At 58.2% G+C, this 19959-nt stretch overlaps 2 protein-coding genes across 3 annotated transcripts; one reads left to right on the top strand and one right to left on the bottom strand.

Annotated features, from left to right (window-relative positions):
- Positions 1-397: 397 nt before the first annotated feature.
- Positions 398-11207, top strand: EPN1 (epsin 1). Of its 2 annotated transcripts, XM_025269623.2 has the most exons (11): positions 398-535; positions 3025-3345; positions 6243-6492; positions 7070-7194; positions 7590-7664; positions 8097-8180; positions 8922-9225; positions 9414-9524; positions 9649-9735; positions 10293-10544; positions 10620-11207. In XM_025269623.2, the coding sequence occupies exons 2-11, from the start codon at positions 3118-3120 to the stop codon at positions 10826-10828; spliced, it is 1725 nt and encodes a 574-aa protein (XP_025125408.1). In that variant the 5' UTR covers positions 398-535; positions 3025-3117; the 3' UTR covers positions 10829-11207. The 2 variants fall into 2 exon arrangements, with proteins under 2 accessions (XP_025125408.1, XP_025125409.1); XM_025269624.2 differs by lacking the exon at positions 7590-7664.
- Positions 11208-14438: 3231 nt separating this feature from the next.
- On the bottom strand, positions 14439-15242 carry LOC123330207 (vomeronasal type-1 receptor 4-like). The gene has a single exon (XM_045163538.1). The coding sequence runs from the start codon at positions 15240-15242 to the stop codon at positions 14529-14531; it is 714 nt and encodes a 237-aa protein (XP_045019473.1). The 3' UTR covers positions 14439-14528.
- Positions 15243-19959: the final 4717 nt, after the last annotated feature.

The raw sequence follows: 19959 nt of genomic DNA, 5'->3' as shown, positions 1-19959 counted from the left end.
CCAAGGCACCGCCGGCGGTGGCGCGTGGCCCGGGGGCCCAGAGCTTGCGCGCGGAGGTGGTCTGGAGACGATGCTGTTCCCGCTGTTTCCAACCAGACTCTCCCTGCGTCCCGCCCCTATGTCGGCTCGCGGCGGCGGGCGGAAATGAGGCAAAAGGTACCCGGCCATGGCGCCCGCGCGCCGGAAATGACGACACGCGGGAGGGCGGGGCTAGGATGTGGCGATTGCGCAGACTCGCTGCAGGCAGGACGGCCGGGTGGGTCGCGGGGTCATTTCCGCTTCCGGTCCGTCGCCTTCTTCGGTTGCTTCCCGTCCGCTCGGCGGCTCCCCTCCCCCGCCCGGCTCTCCGCGCCCCTCCCGGGCGGCGGGGCGGCGGGGCCGTCGACGTGCAGCCCTCCGTGCGTCCGCGCGTGCGCCCGAGCGCGGCTCCGCGTCCGCCGCCCGAGGCCCGGCACGCGCCCCGTGACACCGAGGCCGAGCGGGGGCAGGAGGCTGCCCGCCATGAGCCCCCAGAGCGCGGCGTGAGCAGCCCGAGGTGAGCGCGGGCGGGGAGCGGGGGGCGGGCGGGCGCGCTCTGGTAGCTCCGCGGCTTTCGTGTGTCTGTGCCCGCCCGGCCTGGACCGCCCTCGGCTCTCCGCCCTCCCGCGTTTGCCTCCCGCGGGCCCCGCCTGGGCCTCGCCGGTGCTCGTGTCCGTGTGTGTCTCGGCGTTTCCACAGAGCGCTCATCCCTGTGTGTCTGTACCGGTCTTGTGCTTTTCTGTCACGTGTCGGCGTCGGAGGGTCAGAACTAATGCCAGTGTCTCCGGTCTGTGCCTCTCTCCCTGCCGTCCTCCCGTGTCATGTTTGTCCTGGTGCTCGTCTCTTCCAGCCCCGAGTCCCTCTCGGCGGGTCTGTCGCTTGGTCTGGAATCTGGCCTTCCTCCCAGGTTCATGAGTGAGGCGTGAAGAGCCCGACTCTGCAGTGAGAGGCCCACTTTGTGCCACCCTGTAATATTTATAAGCTGACCAGACAGTTCCCTAGTCTTTAAAATAGTAGGGCAGCCGTGCCTCATAACGGAGGTGATGCTGCCCCTCGCCCCTAGCCTGTCCTTAGCTGCTGGGAGCTCTGGTTCCCATTAGTACTTGTAGATTTTCTGTTCCACACGGTTAAGGTTTGATATCGTTTGATATCTGAGTAACTCTTGGAGAATTTTGCCATATCATTTGTCTTTTATTTGATCTTGTAATTTTGTTTGGGTCAGCCAATTGTGAAAAACCTAGTCTCCTTCTTAGGCATACCCATGAAGTCTTAGCTTTGCTGTGTTGAGTTTTTCTTCTAACGTCCTTTAGTATAAACACACTGTGTTAAGATAGCACATATTCTTTCGAAAATGTTTTTTTTCTGATGATGAAAATCAGCCAGTGTTATTGAGCTCTTATTATCTGTGGGTCGGGGAGTTGAGTACTTTATGTTCCCATTGTATTTAATCAACAAACCCGGCAGCTGGAAATCCTTTCCTTTATTTCAGAGTTGAGCAAACTGAATCCCAGGGAGGCCAGAATTTGGACCCAAGTTTCGTTGTTCTTTCCCTTTTTCTTGTCTGATTTCCCAGTCCCAGCTTAGCCTGTTGGTTTCTGGGTCTCTGTGTTCTCTCTTTGCCTCCCTGCTTCACTCCGGTCTCGTTTCTTTATCTGTCGCTGTGTCTTTGCCCAGGTTTCTCTGTGTCTTTTCTCTCCTCTCTCTCTCCTTTCCTCTCAAAGGCCCTTGCTCTGTCGCACACAAGCGCCGTGTCTTCGTGTGTCTGGCTGGGCCTGACTCTAGCCCTGGCCATCTCTCTCCAGCCGTTCACAGCCGTCTCCGAGTGCCTGGCTCCCCTGCGTTCGGGGCAGGGACTCAGGTGGTAGGAGGCCTCCACAGGAGAGGCTGCGGGCGATGGTCAGAGCCTGCTCTGGGACCCGGCTGCCCCGGGGGAGGCCCAGGCCTGGCTTCCTCCCTGTGAGGCATCCACAAGTCACGCACGGTCTGTGCGGCGGAGCAGAGGCGCAGGCGTGGCCTGGGGCGAGGCTGTGGAGGGTTCACGGATCCCCGTCCCCCTCTTCTGTTTCTTCTTGTCGCCCTCCCCTCAGCACAGGTTAAGTTAAAGGGACCTGTTTTGGAGCCTGAGGTGGCCTGGGACGGAGCCTGCGCCGCCTGCCTAGTGTGTGACCTTGACTGGGCGCTTAAGTTCTGTGACCCGTCTCCTCCTGTTAGAACCTGGTGTTGGTGTTAGATGAGATCACGCGTGTCCCATGCTCCCTGAGTGCCGGGCACACCTCCGGGGCCCAGCCAGGGGGCTGCACTCTTCCTTATCTCCCCCCGGCGGGACACCACGTCCCCCTCCCCACCTCCTGGCCCTCTCCCTTTCTCGGCCTCCTCCCTGTGTGCCCCCGTTTCTGCCCCCACCTGCTCTGGAGGTCTCTCCTGCCCGCCCCCCCGTCCCTTCCTTCCTGCTCCGTTTACTGAGTGGCTCTTCCGGGCCAGCTCTTCTGCCGGGAAAAGCCTCGTCCGTCCAGAGCTACATGGTTGCTGCCCCCACAGGCTCCGGGGGCGGCCAGCCCGAGTCAGACATGCTTAGGAAATCACGAGGACAAGCCCTGGTGTGGGGGTGGGTTGGGCTGGAGGTTCCTGCTGAGCCTAGTGGAGGACGGGAGGAGGAACGGGGTGGCCGTCTCAGGACCCACCCACGGGGACAGCGCGCGTCCCGACCCCCGGCTTCCCTTGCGGTGTCTGGACTCCGTATAGAGGCCCCATCTTACAGAGGAGAAAACTGAGGCTCCAGAGGTGCGAGCTAGGAAGTGTTAGCTGGGGTGTGCCCCAAGGACCCTTGGCCCCCTGCACGCTCTGCCACCAGAGCAGGAAGGTGCTGGGCATGATTGAGGAACTGAGAGACAGTGGGGTGACTCAGGCAGAGCCTCGCCGGTTGTGGCAGGAACCCCGTCCTGCGCCTCAAGGGCCAGGCGGCTGCAGGCCCCACGCCTGGTTGTGAAGGTCCTCTCCACCCCCTAGATGCGGTGACCCGCCAGTTGCTGCCACGCCGCCTCCCCCGTCCTGTTGCCCGGCTCTGCTCTCCCCGGGGGCCCGCCCCCACCCCCTGCCACCATGTCGACCTCCTCGCTGCGGCGCCAGGTGAAGAACATCGTCCACAACTACTCGGAGGCTGAGATCAAGGTGCGTGAGGCCACGAGCAACGACCCCTGGGGCCCGTCCAGCTCGCTCATGTCCGAGATCGCCGACCTCACCTACAACGTGGTTGCCTTCTCCGAGATCATGAGCATGATCTGGAAGCGGCTCAACGACCACGGCAAGAACTGGCGGCATGTCTACAAGGTCAGTGTGTGTGGGGGGCCCGCCGGGCAAGGGGGGCGGCTGACTGGGGGGCACCCGGAGGCAGGCCCACTTTCCCAGTTTCCGGGAGGAACTGGAGTTCTGTGTCTTTTTAGTGAAGGCAACAAACATAACGATTTTAAGAATTTTTAGTTTCGTGGTTTTTTCTCCTTATGGAGTTAGGGCCATTGTTTAAGGTAGTGCTGGGCCGCAGTGGCTGCTTTGTTGCGGAGCACGGGCTCTGGGACATTTAGGCTCGTGCTTGTGGCGCTTGGGCTTAGTTGCTCTGCAGCGTGTGGGATGGACCACATGCCACCTGGACCAGGGATGGAACCGTGTCTCTTGCATTGGTAGCTGGATTCTTATCCCCTGTGCCATCAGGGGAGCCCCAAGTCTTGTGAACTTTGAAGAAGGGGCAGGTTCTAGGCTGGTCCGCTCTCAAGGCCTACGTGGATGTTCCGTGTCCACTCTCATGTGCCGCAAGCCCAGCCCCCTCCACACCTCCTGTCATCCCTGGGGTCCTCTGTGCATGGGGCTCCAGGCAGGGGGTAGTAGCCCCAGGGAGAGTGGGGGTCATGGGACGGCTCCGTATCTTTGCTGCGGTGGTGTTCACGCAGCTACGTCTCATTTCCAGAACTCAGAGCTGCATGAGAGAGAGTTTTACTGTAAGTCATTTCCTGCTTTTAAAAAGGAAAACAAGTCTGGGTTTTAGGGATCATTCCCCATTAAGAGAACAAAGGTTTGTTACTTTTAAAAACCCCACACTCCCAAGTGTTTAAGTTCGGGCTGATGATAGGGGACATAACTGGCTAGCTGGTGGTGATTTTTGAGTGGCTTGCACCGTCTGCTCTTTCACACATGGTGGGGATGACTGTCCAGGTGTGCTTGCCATTTCCCAGAACCGGGATTTCTGGGCCCATGCTCGTGCCCCGACCCCGTGCTGTGCATGTGGCCCCTATTCAGTGCACAGACAGACAGACCCCGGGCTTCGGGGGAAGGGAACTCGGTTGCACACGGCCCTCTCCCGTTTCACTGCTGCTCTGGGGGCCTGGGGCCTGGTGTCCCAAGGCGGGTCCGGGAGTGGCCAGGGCTGGGCTGAGGCCTACCTCTGGATAGTGGACTCCTGGGCCCAGGAGTGCTGAGGAGTCCCATCCATGAACTTGAGTGGTCAAGGTTCTGCTCTGTGTGGGGTGGGCAGCACAGGGAGGCGCTGGTCTCATGGCCCGGAGCCCGCGCTGGCCCGGCCACCCGGCCCGGGGAGGCTGCAGGGCTGCTGGCTCCCTGCCATGCCCCGCTCAGCTCACTGATTGCCCGAGGCACTTGTTGGGGAGGGACAGGGCCTGGTGACTGGGCTGTGGGTGAGGGCGGTGGAGGCACTTTCTCCAGGGCTGCCCCTGCACCGGATGGAGGCGTGCAGGTTTGCAGCGAAGCCCACCAGCTGTGGCTGCAGCCGCGCTTGGTGTGAGGGAAGTGGCTGTTGGCTTGTGGCCTGCATGGGGCTGCGCTCAGGATGGGACCCTGGCCCCCGCGGGGCGACCTGCTGAGCCCTGTTGGCGTGTGCCCATGGCTGGGATCCCTGGGGCAGCCCGCTGGCCCCTCTGTGTGCCCGGGGTGGGGTTAGGTAGCTCGTCTCCCAGGGACACGGCACCTGAGGTACTGACGGAGACTCCCGGGGCTGCGGTCACTGATGCCCGCTTCCTGTGCGGAGGGTGAGGTGTGGCGGCTGCATGGCGCTCACATGTGTCCCTCCCCTAGGGGTTAGGTCGTCCCTGTGCTCACACACTGCAGTTCCAAAGTGCTCAGAGCCCTGAGCGTTCTGAGGCTGGTGCCAGGGCTGCTTCTGGACTGGGCTGCGGTGGTTGCCCTGGTGTGCGGGCCCCCGGAGCATGGTGTTGGCATCCCCTTCCCTCGGGGACTGCTGTCCTGTGTGGGCGTGACCTCGGGAAGCCGCTGAACCCCAGGGTGTGGCTGGCCCGGGGGGTCAGGAGCCTGTGGTCCCCATGCGGTGCGAGGTGTAAACACCTCTGGGTAAGTTAAAGACTAACCTCCGGCAACCTGGTAACCGTATCGACACACCTCCGGGAGCCGTGCCAGACCTTAGCTGGGCTCCCAGGGAGGTGGTGGAGACGTGACCTGGGTGAATTCCAGCGTGGCCCTGGGCTGGCCCCTCTGCTGACGTGGCAGCCCAGGGCGGTGCAGTAGGTCTGGGAGGCCCGGGCGTCACCTGCAGACTGCGTGTGCCCTCTGCCTGAGGACTGTGGCCGGGGCCTCCTGCAGCGCCTGGACAGACCCAGCCCTCCCTGGCTCTCAGAGGCCTTGCCCGGGGTGTGGGCTGCGGGGTATTCTCATCTGACTTGTTGGGAAGGAAGTGTGTCCCCATGTCATAAAATGAGAAGATCCCAAAGGTTGTTTCTCCCTCCCTCTGAGGCTGTGGTCCTCCAGTCGTGCCAGGCGGGTGTGGAGTCCCTGCCTCAGACGACATTTGCTAGGCTCCTGGTATGCACTGAGCACCTGAGTGTGACCTTCCGGGTCCAGCCGCGTGGCCTTTGTCTTCGTTTTTTTGAAACAGCAGGTCTGTGCTGTGCAGGGACACCTGCATGGGCTGCGGGCCAGGCCTGCCTTTCCCCCCGCTGTGCCTTGAGACACACGGAGGTCGCACGCACCGCAGTTCGTCCTTGTCACCCAGGGGCGCCGTGCCGTGCCGTCATCACCCACCTTGTTCACAGCATCTTCGTCCCCCAAGTCCGGGCTCTGGGTTTGCCTGCTTCGATGCTTCTGTGAGCTAGCTGGTGCACTCTGTTCTTGGGGCTCGGCTCCTGCTGCCCAGGGGGCTGTTCTCCAGGTCCCGCTGGGGGCACTGGTGCTGCTGGGCCCTGGGTGACGAGGCAATGCCCCTGCAGGCCATGACGCTGATGGAGTACCTCATTAAGACGGGCTCGGAGCGCGTGTCACAGCAGTGCAAGGAGAACATGTACGCTGTGCAGACGCTGAAGGACTTCCAGTACGTGGACCGCGATGGCAAGGACCAGGGCGTGAATGTGCGTGAGAAGGCCAGGCAGCTGGTGGCCCTGCTGCGTGACGAGGACCGGCTGCGGGAGGAGCGTGCCCACGCGCTCAAAACCAAGGAGAAGCTGGCGCAGACTGCCACAGGTGAGCGGGGGTCACTGCGGGCTGGGATCACGGCGAGACTCCAGCGGCCGGCCGGGGGTTTCTCTGCTGACCATGGTCAGGGTGGAGCAGTGCAATGCTGGGGGCAGGGGCTGCAGGGGAAGGCTGCTGCTCCCTTTGGTCTTCACCCGCGTTTTCTCTCCAGCCTTTGCTCACTCACCCCTGGTGCCCAGAGCGGGGTGGGGCCAGCTGTGCAGGCTGTCCCCTCCCAGCATCTAGCCCTGGGCCCAGCCCTGGAGCCCGAGATCCCTGGCTCCCCAGTGGGAGCCATCGGGAGCTTTCCAGCCCTGGAGAAGGGGGAGGAGGCCATTCATCCCTCAACTGAGAGCCGGAGCTTAGGCCTCTGGCTCAGAGGTCTTCAGGGCCCTGCCCCTCACCAGCTGACTTCTGCCCAGGCCCTCAGGGCCGTCCCTCCGCGCCCCGGTCGTTCCTCCAGGTGGGGTCACCTCACTGTTCCTCAGCCACGGAGTCTGCATCCCACTGGGGCACGGGAGCGTCTCAGACTCTGCCCTCTGTTGGGTCCCATCTTCTCGGGGTCTCAGTGGCTGTGTTCCCTCAGCTTCCTCTGCAGCCGTGGGCTCCGGACCCCCGCCCGAGGCGGAGCAGGCCTGGCCACAGAGCAGCGGGGAGGAGGAGCTGCAGCTGCAGCTGGCGCTGGCCATGAGCAAGGAGGAGGCCGACCAGGTACCGGTGCGGCGCTGTGGGGTCGCAGGCCGCGGGTCTGAGTCCGCTCTGTTTCCATCTCCACGCCTCGCCTCCGCCCCTCCAGCTCTCCCTCTCCGCCCCCCTCCTCTCTGGAGGACCGGCCCCACCCCAGCTTGTCTCTGCTGTTCTTCACCAGGTCGGGGCCCTGACTCTGTGTCTCGTGCTCGGTCTGGCCCAGCTCTGTCTCCCTCCTCGCGTGTGTGCATGTTCACGCTCTCTCCCCTCACCTCCCCGGCCCCGCCCACCACCTGGTCCCGCCCCTCACACTCTGGCCCCGCCCTTCACACACCTTCCGCGGCTCCGCCTCCTCTCTGACCCCGCCCCCTCGTGCTCTCTCTCCCCGGCCCCGCCCCCTCACGCTCTCTCTCCCCCAGCCCCCGTCCTGCGGCCCCGAGGATGACGCCCAGCTCCAGCTGGCCCTTAGTTTGAGCCGCGAGGAGCACGATAAGGTCAGAGCAGCTTCCCCGACCACCAGGCTCCCCTAAGACCCTTCCTAGGTCCCCGCCCCCACACTCCTGCTGCAGCTTCTGTGGGACCCCTTGTCAGACCGGCTCAGACCGTGCCCCACCCCCACCCCACGGCGTGTGTAGCTGCTCTGGGCTGAGGGCGCCCGGCTGGCCACCGCCAGCACCCACCCCACGGGAGGAGACCCCTGTGTCAGGCGCCCCTGCCCCCGTCTGTCCCCACACAGCACCCTCACTCCGACCTCGCCCCGCCCCCGTGTCCCTTCACATCACACCTTTGTCCACATCCCATTGTAATTTTCAGTTGCCTTGTTTGGGTGGGGGGTTCTGGGGCCATGCATTTGGGGGAGGGGGCGCAGTGAGAGTCCAGTCACCCAGAGTCTGACCCCTCCCCGCCTGCCGCTCCGGGTGGATCAGGAGGAGCGGATCCGCCGTGGGGACGACCTGCGCCTGCAGATGGCCATAGAGGAGAGCAAGAGGGAGACGGCAGGCCAGGAGGAGGTGAGTGTGGCCCTAGGCCAGCCTTGGCCAAAGGTGACTTCAGTGTGCACACAGCTCCCTGCTCCTGGGAGAGGGGGCATAGCTAGGGGCCCCCTCCGCATCCAGGGGGACCTGGCTCAGCCCAGGGACAGCCCGGGATCGGTGTGTGCTCTGCTGTGCTGCTTGGAGCCCATGAACTGGGGCAGGGCAAGGGGGCCTGGGTCGGCCCGGCGAGGACAGGGCCCAGGGCGGCTTTGGCCTTGGTCCTCAGTTCTGCAGGGCTGGTTGGCGGTCTGGGTTGGTGGGGAACGGTGTGTCTGTGTAGGGGCCTACTGACGGCTGTGAGGAGAGCGATGGCGGGGCCCCGGGGAAGGAGGGCTGGGGGCTGTGTGGGGCGGGGAGGCGGCGGGCAGAGCAGAGCCGGGCAGAGCAGAGCCTGTCAGAGCAGCCGGCGGCGGCGTCCGCCCCCACTTCCCTCTAGTCCGCGGAAGCTCAGCCTCCTGGTGGGCCGCCTCCCTCCCCCTTTCTCCTCCTGCTAAAAAGAAAGGGTGTCTTTTATTTTTAGGTCTGGTCTGGGGTCATCTCCACCTCTCTTTCTGTTCTGGGCACTTCTCTGTACCTGCGGATCCCCTCTCTATCCCCCAGGGTCCCCTCTCGAAGTCTGGGGTCCCCTCCTCCTCCTGGGTACTCTTTTCTACCCTCCCCACGGGGTGCCCTCTGGGTCCGGGGTCCCCTCACCTCTCGCTTTCTTTTCTCCTGCAGTCATCCCTCATGGATCTTGCTGACGTCTTCACGGCCCCGGCTGCTGCTCCTGCCACTGATCCCTGGGGGGCCCCTGTGTCCATGGCTGCTGCCCTCCCCACGGCTGCCCCCGCCTCGGACCCTTGGGGGGGACCTCCTGTCCCTCAGGCTGCTGATCCTTGGGGGGGTCCAGCCCCTACGCCGGCCTCTGGGGACCCCTGGAGGCCTGCTGGCCCTGCAGGGCCCCCAGCTGACCCTTGGGGGGGGACCCAGGCCCCTGCGGCTGGAGAAGGACCAGCACCTGACCCGTGGGGGGGTTCCGATGGTGAGACCCCCTGCCCCCAGTGTGCAGCCCTGGGGGTGGGGGACTGGTAGCTGTGGAGGTGGAGGTGGCCTCTGGGATGGGGGAATGGGGGCTAGGTGGGAGGGGCCGGGCCCGCGGCCGCAGGGACGCCTGACTTAGGGTGGGCAGAGGGGAGTGCCGGCGCCTCACACGCCTCCTTCCGGCCCCAGGTGGGGCCCCAGTTAGCGGACCCCCGGCCTCTGACCCCTGGGCCCCAGCTCCGGCCTTCTCAGACCCCTGGGGGGGGTCCCCTGCCAAGCCCAGCACCAATGGCACTGCAGGTAACTGGAGGGGAGCTCGGGGGGGGGGGGGGGGCAGACCCCTGGGTGTGTGAGGGGTCCGGTTCCTAGGTCCTAGGGTTCCTGGGTCCTAGGGAAGCTGAGTGCCATCTTGACCCCCGCACAGTGGTTGGGGGATTTGACACGGAGGCCGACGAGTTCTCTGACTTCGACCGCCTGCGCACGGCCCTGCCAGCCTCTGGGAGCAGCACAGGTGAGCCCCCACCCCTCCCGCGCTGGGCGTCCATTGCACTGTCGCCCTGGTGTTCAGAGACGAGCACGTGTCCTTTGACGTGATGGCAGGTTTGGTGGGGAGCCGCGCCCCCCTCCTCACCTGCCTGCTGGGGTTACTGCATACGGTGGGTGTGCTGCCCGCTGGCCTGGCCTGGCCTGTGCGCCCCGCTCCTGGGAGACCCCTGTGCTCTGTCCACGGCCGAGCAACGCTCACTTGGAGGCAGCAGGCCGGGATGTCATCCTTCCGCCTCTCTGCAGCTTTTTTTGTGCCTTTTCCCCAACATAGCTGGGGTTCTGCTATCTTTAAAAAAACAAAACCAGGCCCCGCGAAGGGTACTCGGTCCACCTGGCCCCACCCCGGTGGTCCCCACGTGTGTGCCAGTCTTCTGGGAGCTGTCCCCGCTGCTGGACCTGCACCTCCTCGCCCCTGAGGTGGAGGCCTGGCCCCTGGACCACGCCCGCCGCGGGTTGCTCGGGGCCCCTCTCCCGGGCCCTGCGTCTCGGGGTCTCCCCTGAGCCCCTCTGCGGCCCCTTCAGGGGAGCTGGAGCTGCTTGCCGGAGAGGTGCCCGCCCGCAGCCCTGGCGCCTTCGACATGAGCGGGGTCGGGGGCTCTCTGGCTGAGGCTGTGGGGAGCCCCCCGCCCGCCCCGACCCCCACGCCGCCCACGCGCAAGACGCCGGAGTCTTTTCTGGGCCCCAACGCCGCTCTGGTGGACCTGGACTCGCTGGTGAGCCGGCCGGGCCCCGCGGCGCCCGGGGCAAAGGCCTCCAACCCTTTCTTGCCAAGCGGTGAGTGTAGCTGCGGGGGCTGTGGGGCGCGGGGTCAAGGGCAGACCCCTGACTGCCTCGCCCTCCTCCCCGCAGGAGCCCCGGCCACCGGCCCCTCCATCACCAACCCCTTCCAGCCTGCGCCCCCCGCGACGCTCACCCTGAACCAGCTCCGGATCAGCCCCGTGCCCCCTGTCGCGGGAGCGCCGTCCACGTACATCTCTCCTCTCGGTGGGGGCCCTGGCCTGCCCCCTATGATGCCTCCGGGACCCCCGGCCCCCAACACTAATCCCTTCCTCCTATAATCCGGGGCGGGAGGGGCCTCCCCCATTCTGCTCCCTGGGAGACCAGTGTTGTGAGTGCATGTGAATCGGGGGACCCTGCCCCCCCAGCGCCCTTCCCCCTCCTGGGGCCCACTCACACTACAGCCTCTTCCTGTGTCCCCCACCCGCCTCCCTGAGAGAAACTGGACGCGGCTGGGGAGGGTGCTGGCCGGAGGAGGACCCTTCCCACGGCATTAGAAGGGGGAGGGGCAGCGGGGGGGCCCCCCGCCAGTTCCCCTCCCCCAGCCCCTGACTGGCCCTCAATCAGTGTTTGAGCCGCCTCCTCCCCTCACGCACCCCTCGGTGAATCCTCGGTGATGATTTTGGCAACTTCGGGAATAAATGGCAATTCTCACGGGCATGGAGCCCCCCGGTCCCACTCATGGGTCCTGTGGCCCCTTCCCCCAGGGGCCCGGGGCTCGCAGTCCGTCTGCCTCTTAGGGGCAGGGGGGAGCCTCGATTTCCCTGACTCCAGGTGCGTGGGGGATTCTGTGTCGGGGGTGGGAGGGGGCTCCGTGGGTGGTTGGGCTGCGGCCCCCTGGCAGTCTGGAGAGCTGATGGAGGTGGGGCGTGGACGGTGTCGATAGTGGGGCTGGACTTGTGGGTTGTTGGTGAGGACTCCGTGTGTGCACACATGCACACCCGCCACCTGGGGCGCAGGACCCTGGGCCCCCAGAAAGAGCGCTCGGGTGACTGGGCTTCGGGGGGAACCCCACTGCACTCGAGGGGCTAGGTCCCACCGTGGGGTGCTCCTGCAGCTGTTCTCTCAACTGGCTCTGGCTTCAGGGACACATGGGCCGGGTGCCCCGAGATCAGCTGGCCCACGTCCTTTCCCAGAAGGTGCCCCGCTCTGGGTGAGGGCAGGGCAGACCTCCAGGGTGCAGGGTGGCCTGCACGGACGCCCGGGCTTCCCCGCTGGACCACCCTCTGACGTCTGGGGGACTGGCGGGTCCTCGACACTACAGCTATCTCTGCGCGCCCGGTGCCGGACGGACGGAAGAGGGGCCACCCCGCTGCCCCAGGGAGGGTGGAGACCCAGGGAACTTGCTCCGGCCAGTTGAGTTTGGCCGGAGGTGTTCTGCGGGGAAGCGGGGAGGGGTTCCGGTGAGTGTAGACTGGCAGGACACGCTTCCTGTCCGCAGGGCGCCCACATCCTCAGCACCGCCCATACTTACCTGCCCTCCCCTGCACCTGCTATGGTCCCTAACTCCCCCCCCCACAGCCCCTGGACCCCACACATGGAGCCCCTTGGTCCCCCCAAACCCCGATGGTAGGATGAAGGTAGGTATTCCAGAGGCTTTTCACCAAAAATACGTTTCTTTTGCCGTCTTTAAATTCCCTATTGAGCGTGTCTTGCTTTATTCTCCTCTGCTCAGTTGTTCAGTCGTGTCTGACCCTTTGCGACCCCACAGGATGTAGCCCACAAGGCTCGTCTGTCCATGGGATTCTCATCCAGGCAAGGATACTGGAGTGGGTTGCCATGCCTTCCTCCAGGGTATCTTCCTGACACGGGGATTGAACCTGCATCTCTCACGTCGCCTGCATTCGTGGGTGGATTTTTTAATGCTGAGCACCAGGGAGGCCCCCTGGGCTAATTCTTTATTTCTTCCAGCTTATTTTACTTCTGTTTGATCACTTAAGAGTTTCCCTGAGTGCTGTTTAACGTGTTCCTTAAAATACAGTTTTAACTGATGCTTTCCAGCGCAGGAAACTGTAGAGAGGAGGACCCGCCCCCTACTGTCTGTGCTCAACGTTTGTCCAACCTCCCCCAGATCCAGTTTCCTCACAGCCCCTCCCCTGGAGAATTTTGGAGATTGCACTCTGGCTAGGAACGGTTTGGTGTTAGTTTGTATGTGGTGGGGGGACCCTACAGATGTGCCTGTAGCTCAGGCACAGAATCTGCCTGTGATGCAGGGGGCCAGGTTTTGATCCCTAGGTGGGGAAGATTCTCTGGAGAAGGGAATGGCAGCCCATTCCAGTGTTCTTGTCTGGAGAAGCCCATGGACACAGGAGCCTGGTGGGCTATGATCCAGGGGGTTGCAAAGAGTTGGACACGACTGAGCACACATAACTTCAATCGTTATAAAGAGAAAATGATTGTTTAAAAAATGTGAATTAAGCTAGGTGCTAGAAATGGATGGATGTGGTTGGAGCTCCAGCCAGACCCCTTTTCCTGTAGCATGCCACACAGCCCCGCCTGCAGACTGACTTGCGGGTCTCCAAGAGCTGCCCCCACAGAGAGCAGCAACCTGACACTGCAGACCAGGAGAAAATACTTGCCAATCTGACACTGGAAAGGATTCAACATTCAGAATGTATAAAATACTCCCCCAAACGAACAACAAAAACAACCCCATACAAAAATGTGCAAGGACTTGAAAAATGACATTTCTCCAAAGACATACAAACAGCCAGCAAATACTTGAAAAGGTGCTTGGCATCATTAGCTGTTGGGGAAGAGCTGATGAAAACCACAGATAGCACCTCACAGCTGCTAGGGTGGCTACAGTCAAGAACTGGGAAATGGCACATACTGGAGAAGATGTGGAGAAACGGGGACGCCTGTGCATTGCTGGTAGGACTAGGAAATCGAGCAGTGGCTGTGGAAATGTGTGGCGATTTCTCCAAAGGTCACACACACAGATAGCCAGGACCCAGCTGTGTCTCCCAGGTGTACATGAAACTAAGCTGAAACCGGGGACGTGACAGACACCTACACATCCATGTTCACTATTCACAACAGCCAGCAGACAAGACCACACAAGTGTCCATCAGTGACTGAGTAGGTCGATGAAACGTGTGTATGTAGAACAGACTAGATTTCAGCCATAAAATGTGGAAGTTTGGTATCTGCCACAAGGTGGAACGACCTTGAGAACATTATGCTTAGGGAGACAGGGCACCTACAGAAGGACAAACAGCACTATGACTCGGCGTACATGGAGTACCTGGAGCAGGCAAATCTGTAGAGACAGAGTAAAACAGGACGGTCTGGGCTGAGTAGAGAGAAGGGCCAGTGATTGTTTTAATGATACCAAGCGTCTAGGTGGTGGTGATGGCTGCCCACATTGCGAGTGTGTTGATTGCCACTGCATTATACACTTGAGGATGGTTAAAGTCGTAAGTATGGTGTTAGGCATGTTTAATAACAAAAAAATATAAAAACGGGTAAGTGGTAGATGACTAAATACAGCAATCATGGATGGTACAGAAACTGACTTCTGTACATTTAATCTTCGACAGCAAGGAGATCAAACCAGTCCTAAAGGAGATCAGTCCTGAATATTCACTGAAAGGACTGATGCTGAAGCTCCAATACTTAAGCCATCTGATGTGAAGACGTGACTCATTAGAAAAGACCCTGGGAAAGATGCTGGGAAAGATTGAGGGCAGGAGAAGGGGACGACAGGATGAGGTGGTTGGATGGCATCACCGACTCAACGGACGTGAGTTTGAGCAAACTCTGGGAGATAGTGAAGGACAAGGAAGGATGGCATGCTGCAGTCCGTGGGGTCTTAAAGAGACAGAGTCACCACTTAGCGACTGAACAACAACAGCAAACCTTTCAACAGTGATTTCAACAACTCACGAACAGAACTGAGGGGATCCAGAGTCCGTAAGGATCAAGAGGAAGGGGCTAAAAGTGGGGAAGCAAAGCCAGAATAAGAGTGGCCTGCATCAATCACAGACAAGACTCCAGAAGAATAGTGGTGTAAAACTTGAAAGTGGAATTCAGTATGTAAAAGTTGACAAAGGTGACCACCAGCATCAGGGTGGTGTGGGCGGCTCTGGTCTCCGGGGGGCATCTGTGGTGTCCAGTGGGGGTGTGAATATACTGCACCCTCTGGTGGTGTCTGAGCAGGAGAAGTACCATGGAGCCACTGGACCAGACCATGAGGGTAAGAAACACGGCATCCGAGGTGGACCACAGGAGGACAATGGCTGCATTGGGACTTGATGAACAGAACCACTTCCCTTGATTGTCGGTATCATTTCCTGTGTCCTGTGGACCAGTGACTGCCACAGGAACAAAGATAGTCATTAAGAGACTGAGCATCCAGCAGACCCAACAGGAAGGGCCAGTGACCTTGGGGGCCCTTCCTCTGAGCATCACCCACTCCGCTCTCCTGGGGGTGAGAGTGAAGGACAGATAGGTGCTCAGGACACAGGTGGAGCACAGGGTGGTGCCTCGAGCCACTCTCTGTATATAATACACAAACTTACACCCGAGACTGGACAGGGGCTTCCTCAAAACAAAAACTGCAATGGCAGTGTGAGGAATGCCAGGGGAGAGAACCAGGAGGCTGGCCAGGGCCAAGTGTGTGAGAATCACATCTGTGCCTCCTTTTCCGGTCAAGCAAGACTGTAGACATGCTGTGGAAGAAAAGGAAGACATTACCCAGAGCCCCCAACCACCACCTGGAATAGAAAGCTAGTTTTCACAGCCGCCTCCCCTAGTGTTCTCGGGGCATCTCTGTAAAAAGACATGGAGGGGACGTCAGAGTGGCCTGGAGCGGAAAGGGGGCTGAACTGGTGCTGACACCAGCAGTCTTCACATAGAACCAACAGTGGGCAAGAATTCTTGATCTCTTCCTCTCCTGAGAAGGAGACACTGTCATACTCCACAGGAGGAGCTCAACCTGGAGAATCTACACATGACACCACTTACTCTTTTCGCTATCATTATTTTGTATTTATTTCCATTTACCTGTATATCCTGATCCTCCACCTGAAGGTAAGGTCCATGCACTTAGGAACCAGGTCTGTCCTGTTCAATAACATGGTTGACCAATAATAGGTGTTAAATAACATGTACTGAGTATATGAATGTGTTACAGGACACATATGCAAGGATGTTCTCCACACCCCTTAGTTGAGCTTATAAGATGGTCTAATTTTAACAGAGTGTGCAAGTGAGTTATAGCAAGCTCCTATTTCATCAGACTTACTGGACACTAAATAACTTTTAAAAATGAGTCTTCAGGACTTCATGGACTTCAGCTTTCCAGGTCCTCACTCAAGGAGCTCATTCAAGTCATCACTCCATCCTAACAGGACTGAATAGGAAGAAAATTCTTGCATCATGAAGACAGGAGAGACAACGGGCACCACTGCCTCCAAGACTGGAGAGACGGACAGTGACTAGCGGGGCTCAAGGTTCTGGAGCAGACTCATGATGGAGACACCTTGCGAATAAGGCCTGCCAGGACGAGAAATGCTGCAACATAACTGATGGGGAAAAAACTCCCTTTGTGCTTTCAGTGGGGAATGGAGGAAGAAACCATTTTCAAATACACCAGAGTGTGGGGTTCTTCTTACAAGGTCTGCCTTCAGGAGAGACTTAACTGGAGCCTAAGCAGCCGGGGTCTTCTCAGAGCCTGACTGACCTGGGAAGGGAAATCCCCAGCATCCAGCCCACTCTAGCCATGCTGTCCCATCCAAGGGGGAGAAAAACATGGAGAAACAGGTTCACAGTCCAGAGGCACAGGCTCACGGACCAACTGAGACCTCATCGTAGGAGGTGGACGCTCCCCTCTCCCCACACCTCACCACCACATTGCTAAGGTTTATTAACAGTTCCTTTAACCCAGTACACTATGTCCAGATATCAAGAAAACATTCCTAGGCATGCTACAAGGCAAAGAACAGTTTGAAGACACAGAGCGAGCATCAGACGCAGACACGGCAGGACTGTTGGGATGGTCAGACCTGGAAGGTGAATCAACTATGATCACTGTGCTGAGGGCTCTAGTGGATAAAGCAGACACGTGCGGGAACAGCTGGGCAATGAGAGCAGGAGAGGGGAATTCTAAGGAAGAACTAGGAAGAAATGCCAGAGACCAAAGCACTGTCTCAGAAATGAAGGATGCCTTTGATGGGCTTGTTAGTAGGTTGGAGGGAATGTTAGTAGATGTGGAAAGAGTGTCTGAGCTTGAGGGTCTATCAATAGAAATCTGCAAACTGCAAGGCCAGGACAGAGACTTAACACAAAATGGAGTATCCAACGGCTGTGGGAGAAGTACCAAGGGTGGAACACGTGCACAGTGGGACTATCAGAAGGCAAGATAGAGAAAAAGAAAAGAAATATTTGAAGCAACAATGAGAATTTCCCCCCAAAACAATGTCAACACCAAACCACCGATCCAGGAAGCCCAGAGAACCCTAAAGAGGATAAATGCCTTCTCCCCAAACCATATTTGCAGGCATGTCATATTCAAAATAATATATGTTCAAATACCCAGTATTCTTGCCTGGAGAATCCCATGAACAGAGGAGCCTGGTGGGCTCACAAAGAGCGGGTCACAGAGTCAGACACAACCGAGCAACTGAACAGTAATGCAGCCCGTCAAGCTCTGGTGACGGAAGAAAGTGGAGATGCCACTGTCCTGCCTGTGTAGAGACTCAAACATCCCTCTGCTCTGGGGCACACATGTCCCTAAGTGCACACATACTGCTGGACACCAGGCTGACCTCACGTGACACTTGCTGAATTCACAAATGCCTCCGTGCTGTGGACCCTGCTCTCTCAACTCTGCCTTCTGGAGAAATCTGAGATGTGAAGACATTCCATAAACTGGACCCACCTCCAGGCCACTAGGTTCTCCTGTGGCCTCCACTGACCGCTCAGCTGTGGAGTGAGGCCCCTGTGGGGGCTTTTATGGGGGACGGTCCCTCCTCCCTCCTTACTTACATCCCACCTCTCCTCCTCAATCCCATCAGAATTTATTTCTGGAATAAGTGAGATTTTATTGAGGACATAGGGAGTTTACCACAAGGAAAGGTGAACAGTTTATCCTGGCAGCAGTTTTATTTTTGTTAATGTTGAAATAATTGTCCAGGTCTATGATGGCGCTTCTCCTACCCAGGGTGACCTGTCAGCAAAGCAAAACTTAGATAAATCTCACCCCTGTAAGTGTTTCCCTGGACCAGAAATGCAGTGTGTCCAGTCAGCCAACCCCTGAGCACTGTACACATTTCCTGGTTTCTCCTCACACCAAACGAGTTCCACCATGTGGTCCCAGACCATCAAATGTTTTTCATCTTACAGGCTGGTTCTTTATTCTTTATTCTATAAAAGTCTCCTTTTTCTTCAGCTGTATTTTGCAGTGTTTTGAATGGGGGGCTATTTCATGACATGTTAAAGTTTATCACCTAAAATGCTTCCTTTCATCACTTTGAACAACATAAAGTATTATTTTAATACATGCACCCCAGTGTTCATAGCAGCACCGTTTGTAATAACCAAGCAACCTAAATGTCATTGACAGATGAGTGGATGAAAAAGAGGTGGTGCATATATAATGGAATATTACTCAGCCATAAAAAGGAAAAAAATTGGGTCATTTGTAGAGATGTGGATGGACCCAGAGTCTGTCATACAGGGTGAAGTGAGTCAGAAAGAGAAAAACAAACACTGTACATTAATGCTGGTTGATTGTTAAATAAAAATTTACTGGAATTCAGGGATGCCTTACAATGATCCCGCACTACAATGACAACAGAAAGTATGTGTGATGCAGAACGTGGGACTCAACAGCCCAAAACAGTTACATTCTGACTCTGCTGCTGCAGCTCGGTGAAGGCAGTGGGGCTTCCAGCTCCACCTCCCACTCTGCCTCAAAGCCCCTGGTGCAGCCGGCCCTGGGACAGCCACACACTGCCCACTGGATCCCAGACGCTCCTGCTGTCTTAGGTTTCCTGCTGAGTAGGTGTCAGGCTTTAAAATCTAATCTTAGGGATAATTCTTTCACACTGTGCTTCACCAGATAACTTGTTTTATTTTATTCTGGATATGTAGATTTCAAAGACACTACTTGATCCCTAAAAATACAATTGGAACCCACGTTTTCAAGCACACAAAACTACCGCCAATAGTAACAAAACCCCACTCACATACACCTCGGGAACACCTTGTCTGATTTCAACTCTCATTTACACTGAGATGGATCTAGTTTTGTCGATAGCCCCCTCGTATGTCCTTTCCCTGGAGAATTTAAAATAATTGTCCTCTAAGCTGGAACTTTGATGCTGCTGTTGAGAAATACACCATGACATATTCAGCAGGAAACTGTGCTGCATGCAGTCAATATGTTCAGAGGCGAATGAACTTAGGGGGAGACTCATGATAAAATGGGTTTCCCTGGTGGCTCAGCGGTAAAGAACTCGTCTGCTGATGTAGGAGACGTGGATTTGATCTCTGAGTTAGGAACATCCCCTGGAGGAGGAAATGGCACCCACTCCAGTATTCTTGCCTGGGAAATCCCACAGACAGAGGAGCCTGGTGAGCTACAGCCATGGGGTGGCAAGAGTCGGGCAGGACTGAGCGACTGATGACAACGAGCCACGAGTGTGGCAGGACCTCCTCCGCGCTGTCTTGAATGCTCCAGTGACCACCTCACAGCTCCTTGCCCCAGTGCACACCTAAACCTGGCCGGGCATCACTGACTGAGCATATCAAAGAAAACAGTGAGCAACCAAACACAACGGTTACAAACTGTTCCCTGGTTGGACCTACACATGGATTCCCTCTCCCTGGATGGCAAACGGAGCCCCACCTGCAGGGACGGGCTCAGGAGACTCTGGAGACCTGCCCAGGCCAACCGCAGCTCTCCCACGTGGACACACTGGGTGAGCCCTCCGACCCACCCCCAAGGCCCCCAGCCAATGTCCCACTGAACTAGAGTCCACACACCCTTGCTTTTAGCTATGTTTCCATCCACACTTCACAGCCCCTGTGGGATCAGGCTTCAGCTGAAGCCACCTCCTTGATTGAAAAAAAATACTTAGGGATACGTTGAACTAAGGAATGAAGGCTCTCTACAAATGAAAACTATGAGACTTGATAAAGTCTTGATGAAAACTAAACTTCCTTGATGAAGGAAATTGAAGAAGACATGGCATCTTAGGATCCATAGCATGGATTGGAAAACTGACATTATTAAAGTGTCCATAGTACACAAGTCAGCTATTGATTCAATGCAGTCCTTAACAAAATTTTAATGGCATCTTTCACAGAAATAGAAAAAAAATTTCCCCAAATTTTGTATAGAACCACAAGATACCTCAAATAGCCCAAGCAATCATGAGAAAGACAAACACAGCTGGAGGCATCA

Source organism: Bubalus bubalis, chromosome 18 (genome assembly GCF_019923935.1).
Source record: "Bubalus bubalis isolate 160015118507 breed Murrah chromosome 18, NDDB_SH_1, whole genome shotgun sequence".
NCBI lineage: Eukaryota > Metazoa > Chordata > Mammalia > Artiodactyla > Bovidae > Bubalus > Bubalus bubalis.
The sequence above is the reverse complement of the archived record's forward strand: the minus strand, read 5'-3'. Positions and strand labels throughout refer to the sequence as shown.

Bases quoted from the DNA above. Each gene is read 5' to 3' on its own strand.
- EPN1 (XM_025269623.2), top strand. From the start codon at position 3,118: ATGTCGACCTCCTCGCTGCGGCGCCAGGTGAAGAACATCGTCCACAAC. The intron at 9,736-10,292 runs GTGAGCCCCCAC...CGGCCCCTTCAG, and splicing joins AGCCTCTGGGAGCAGCACAG to GGGAGCTGGAGCTGCTTGCC. The intron at 10,545-10,619 runs GTGAGTGTAGCT...TCCTCCCCGCAG, and splicing joins CAACCCTTTCTTGCCAAGCG to GAGCCCCGGCCACCGGCCCC.
- LOC123330207 (XM_045163538.1), bottom strand. From the start codon at position 15,242: ATGTCTTCCTTTTCTTCCACAGCATGTCTACAGTCTTGCTTGACCGGA.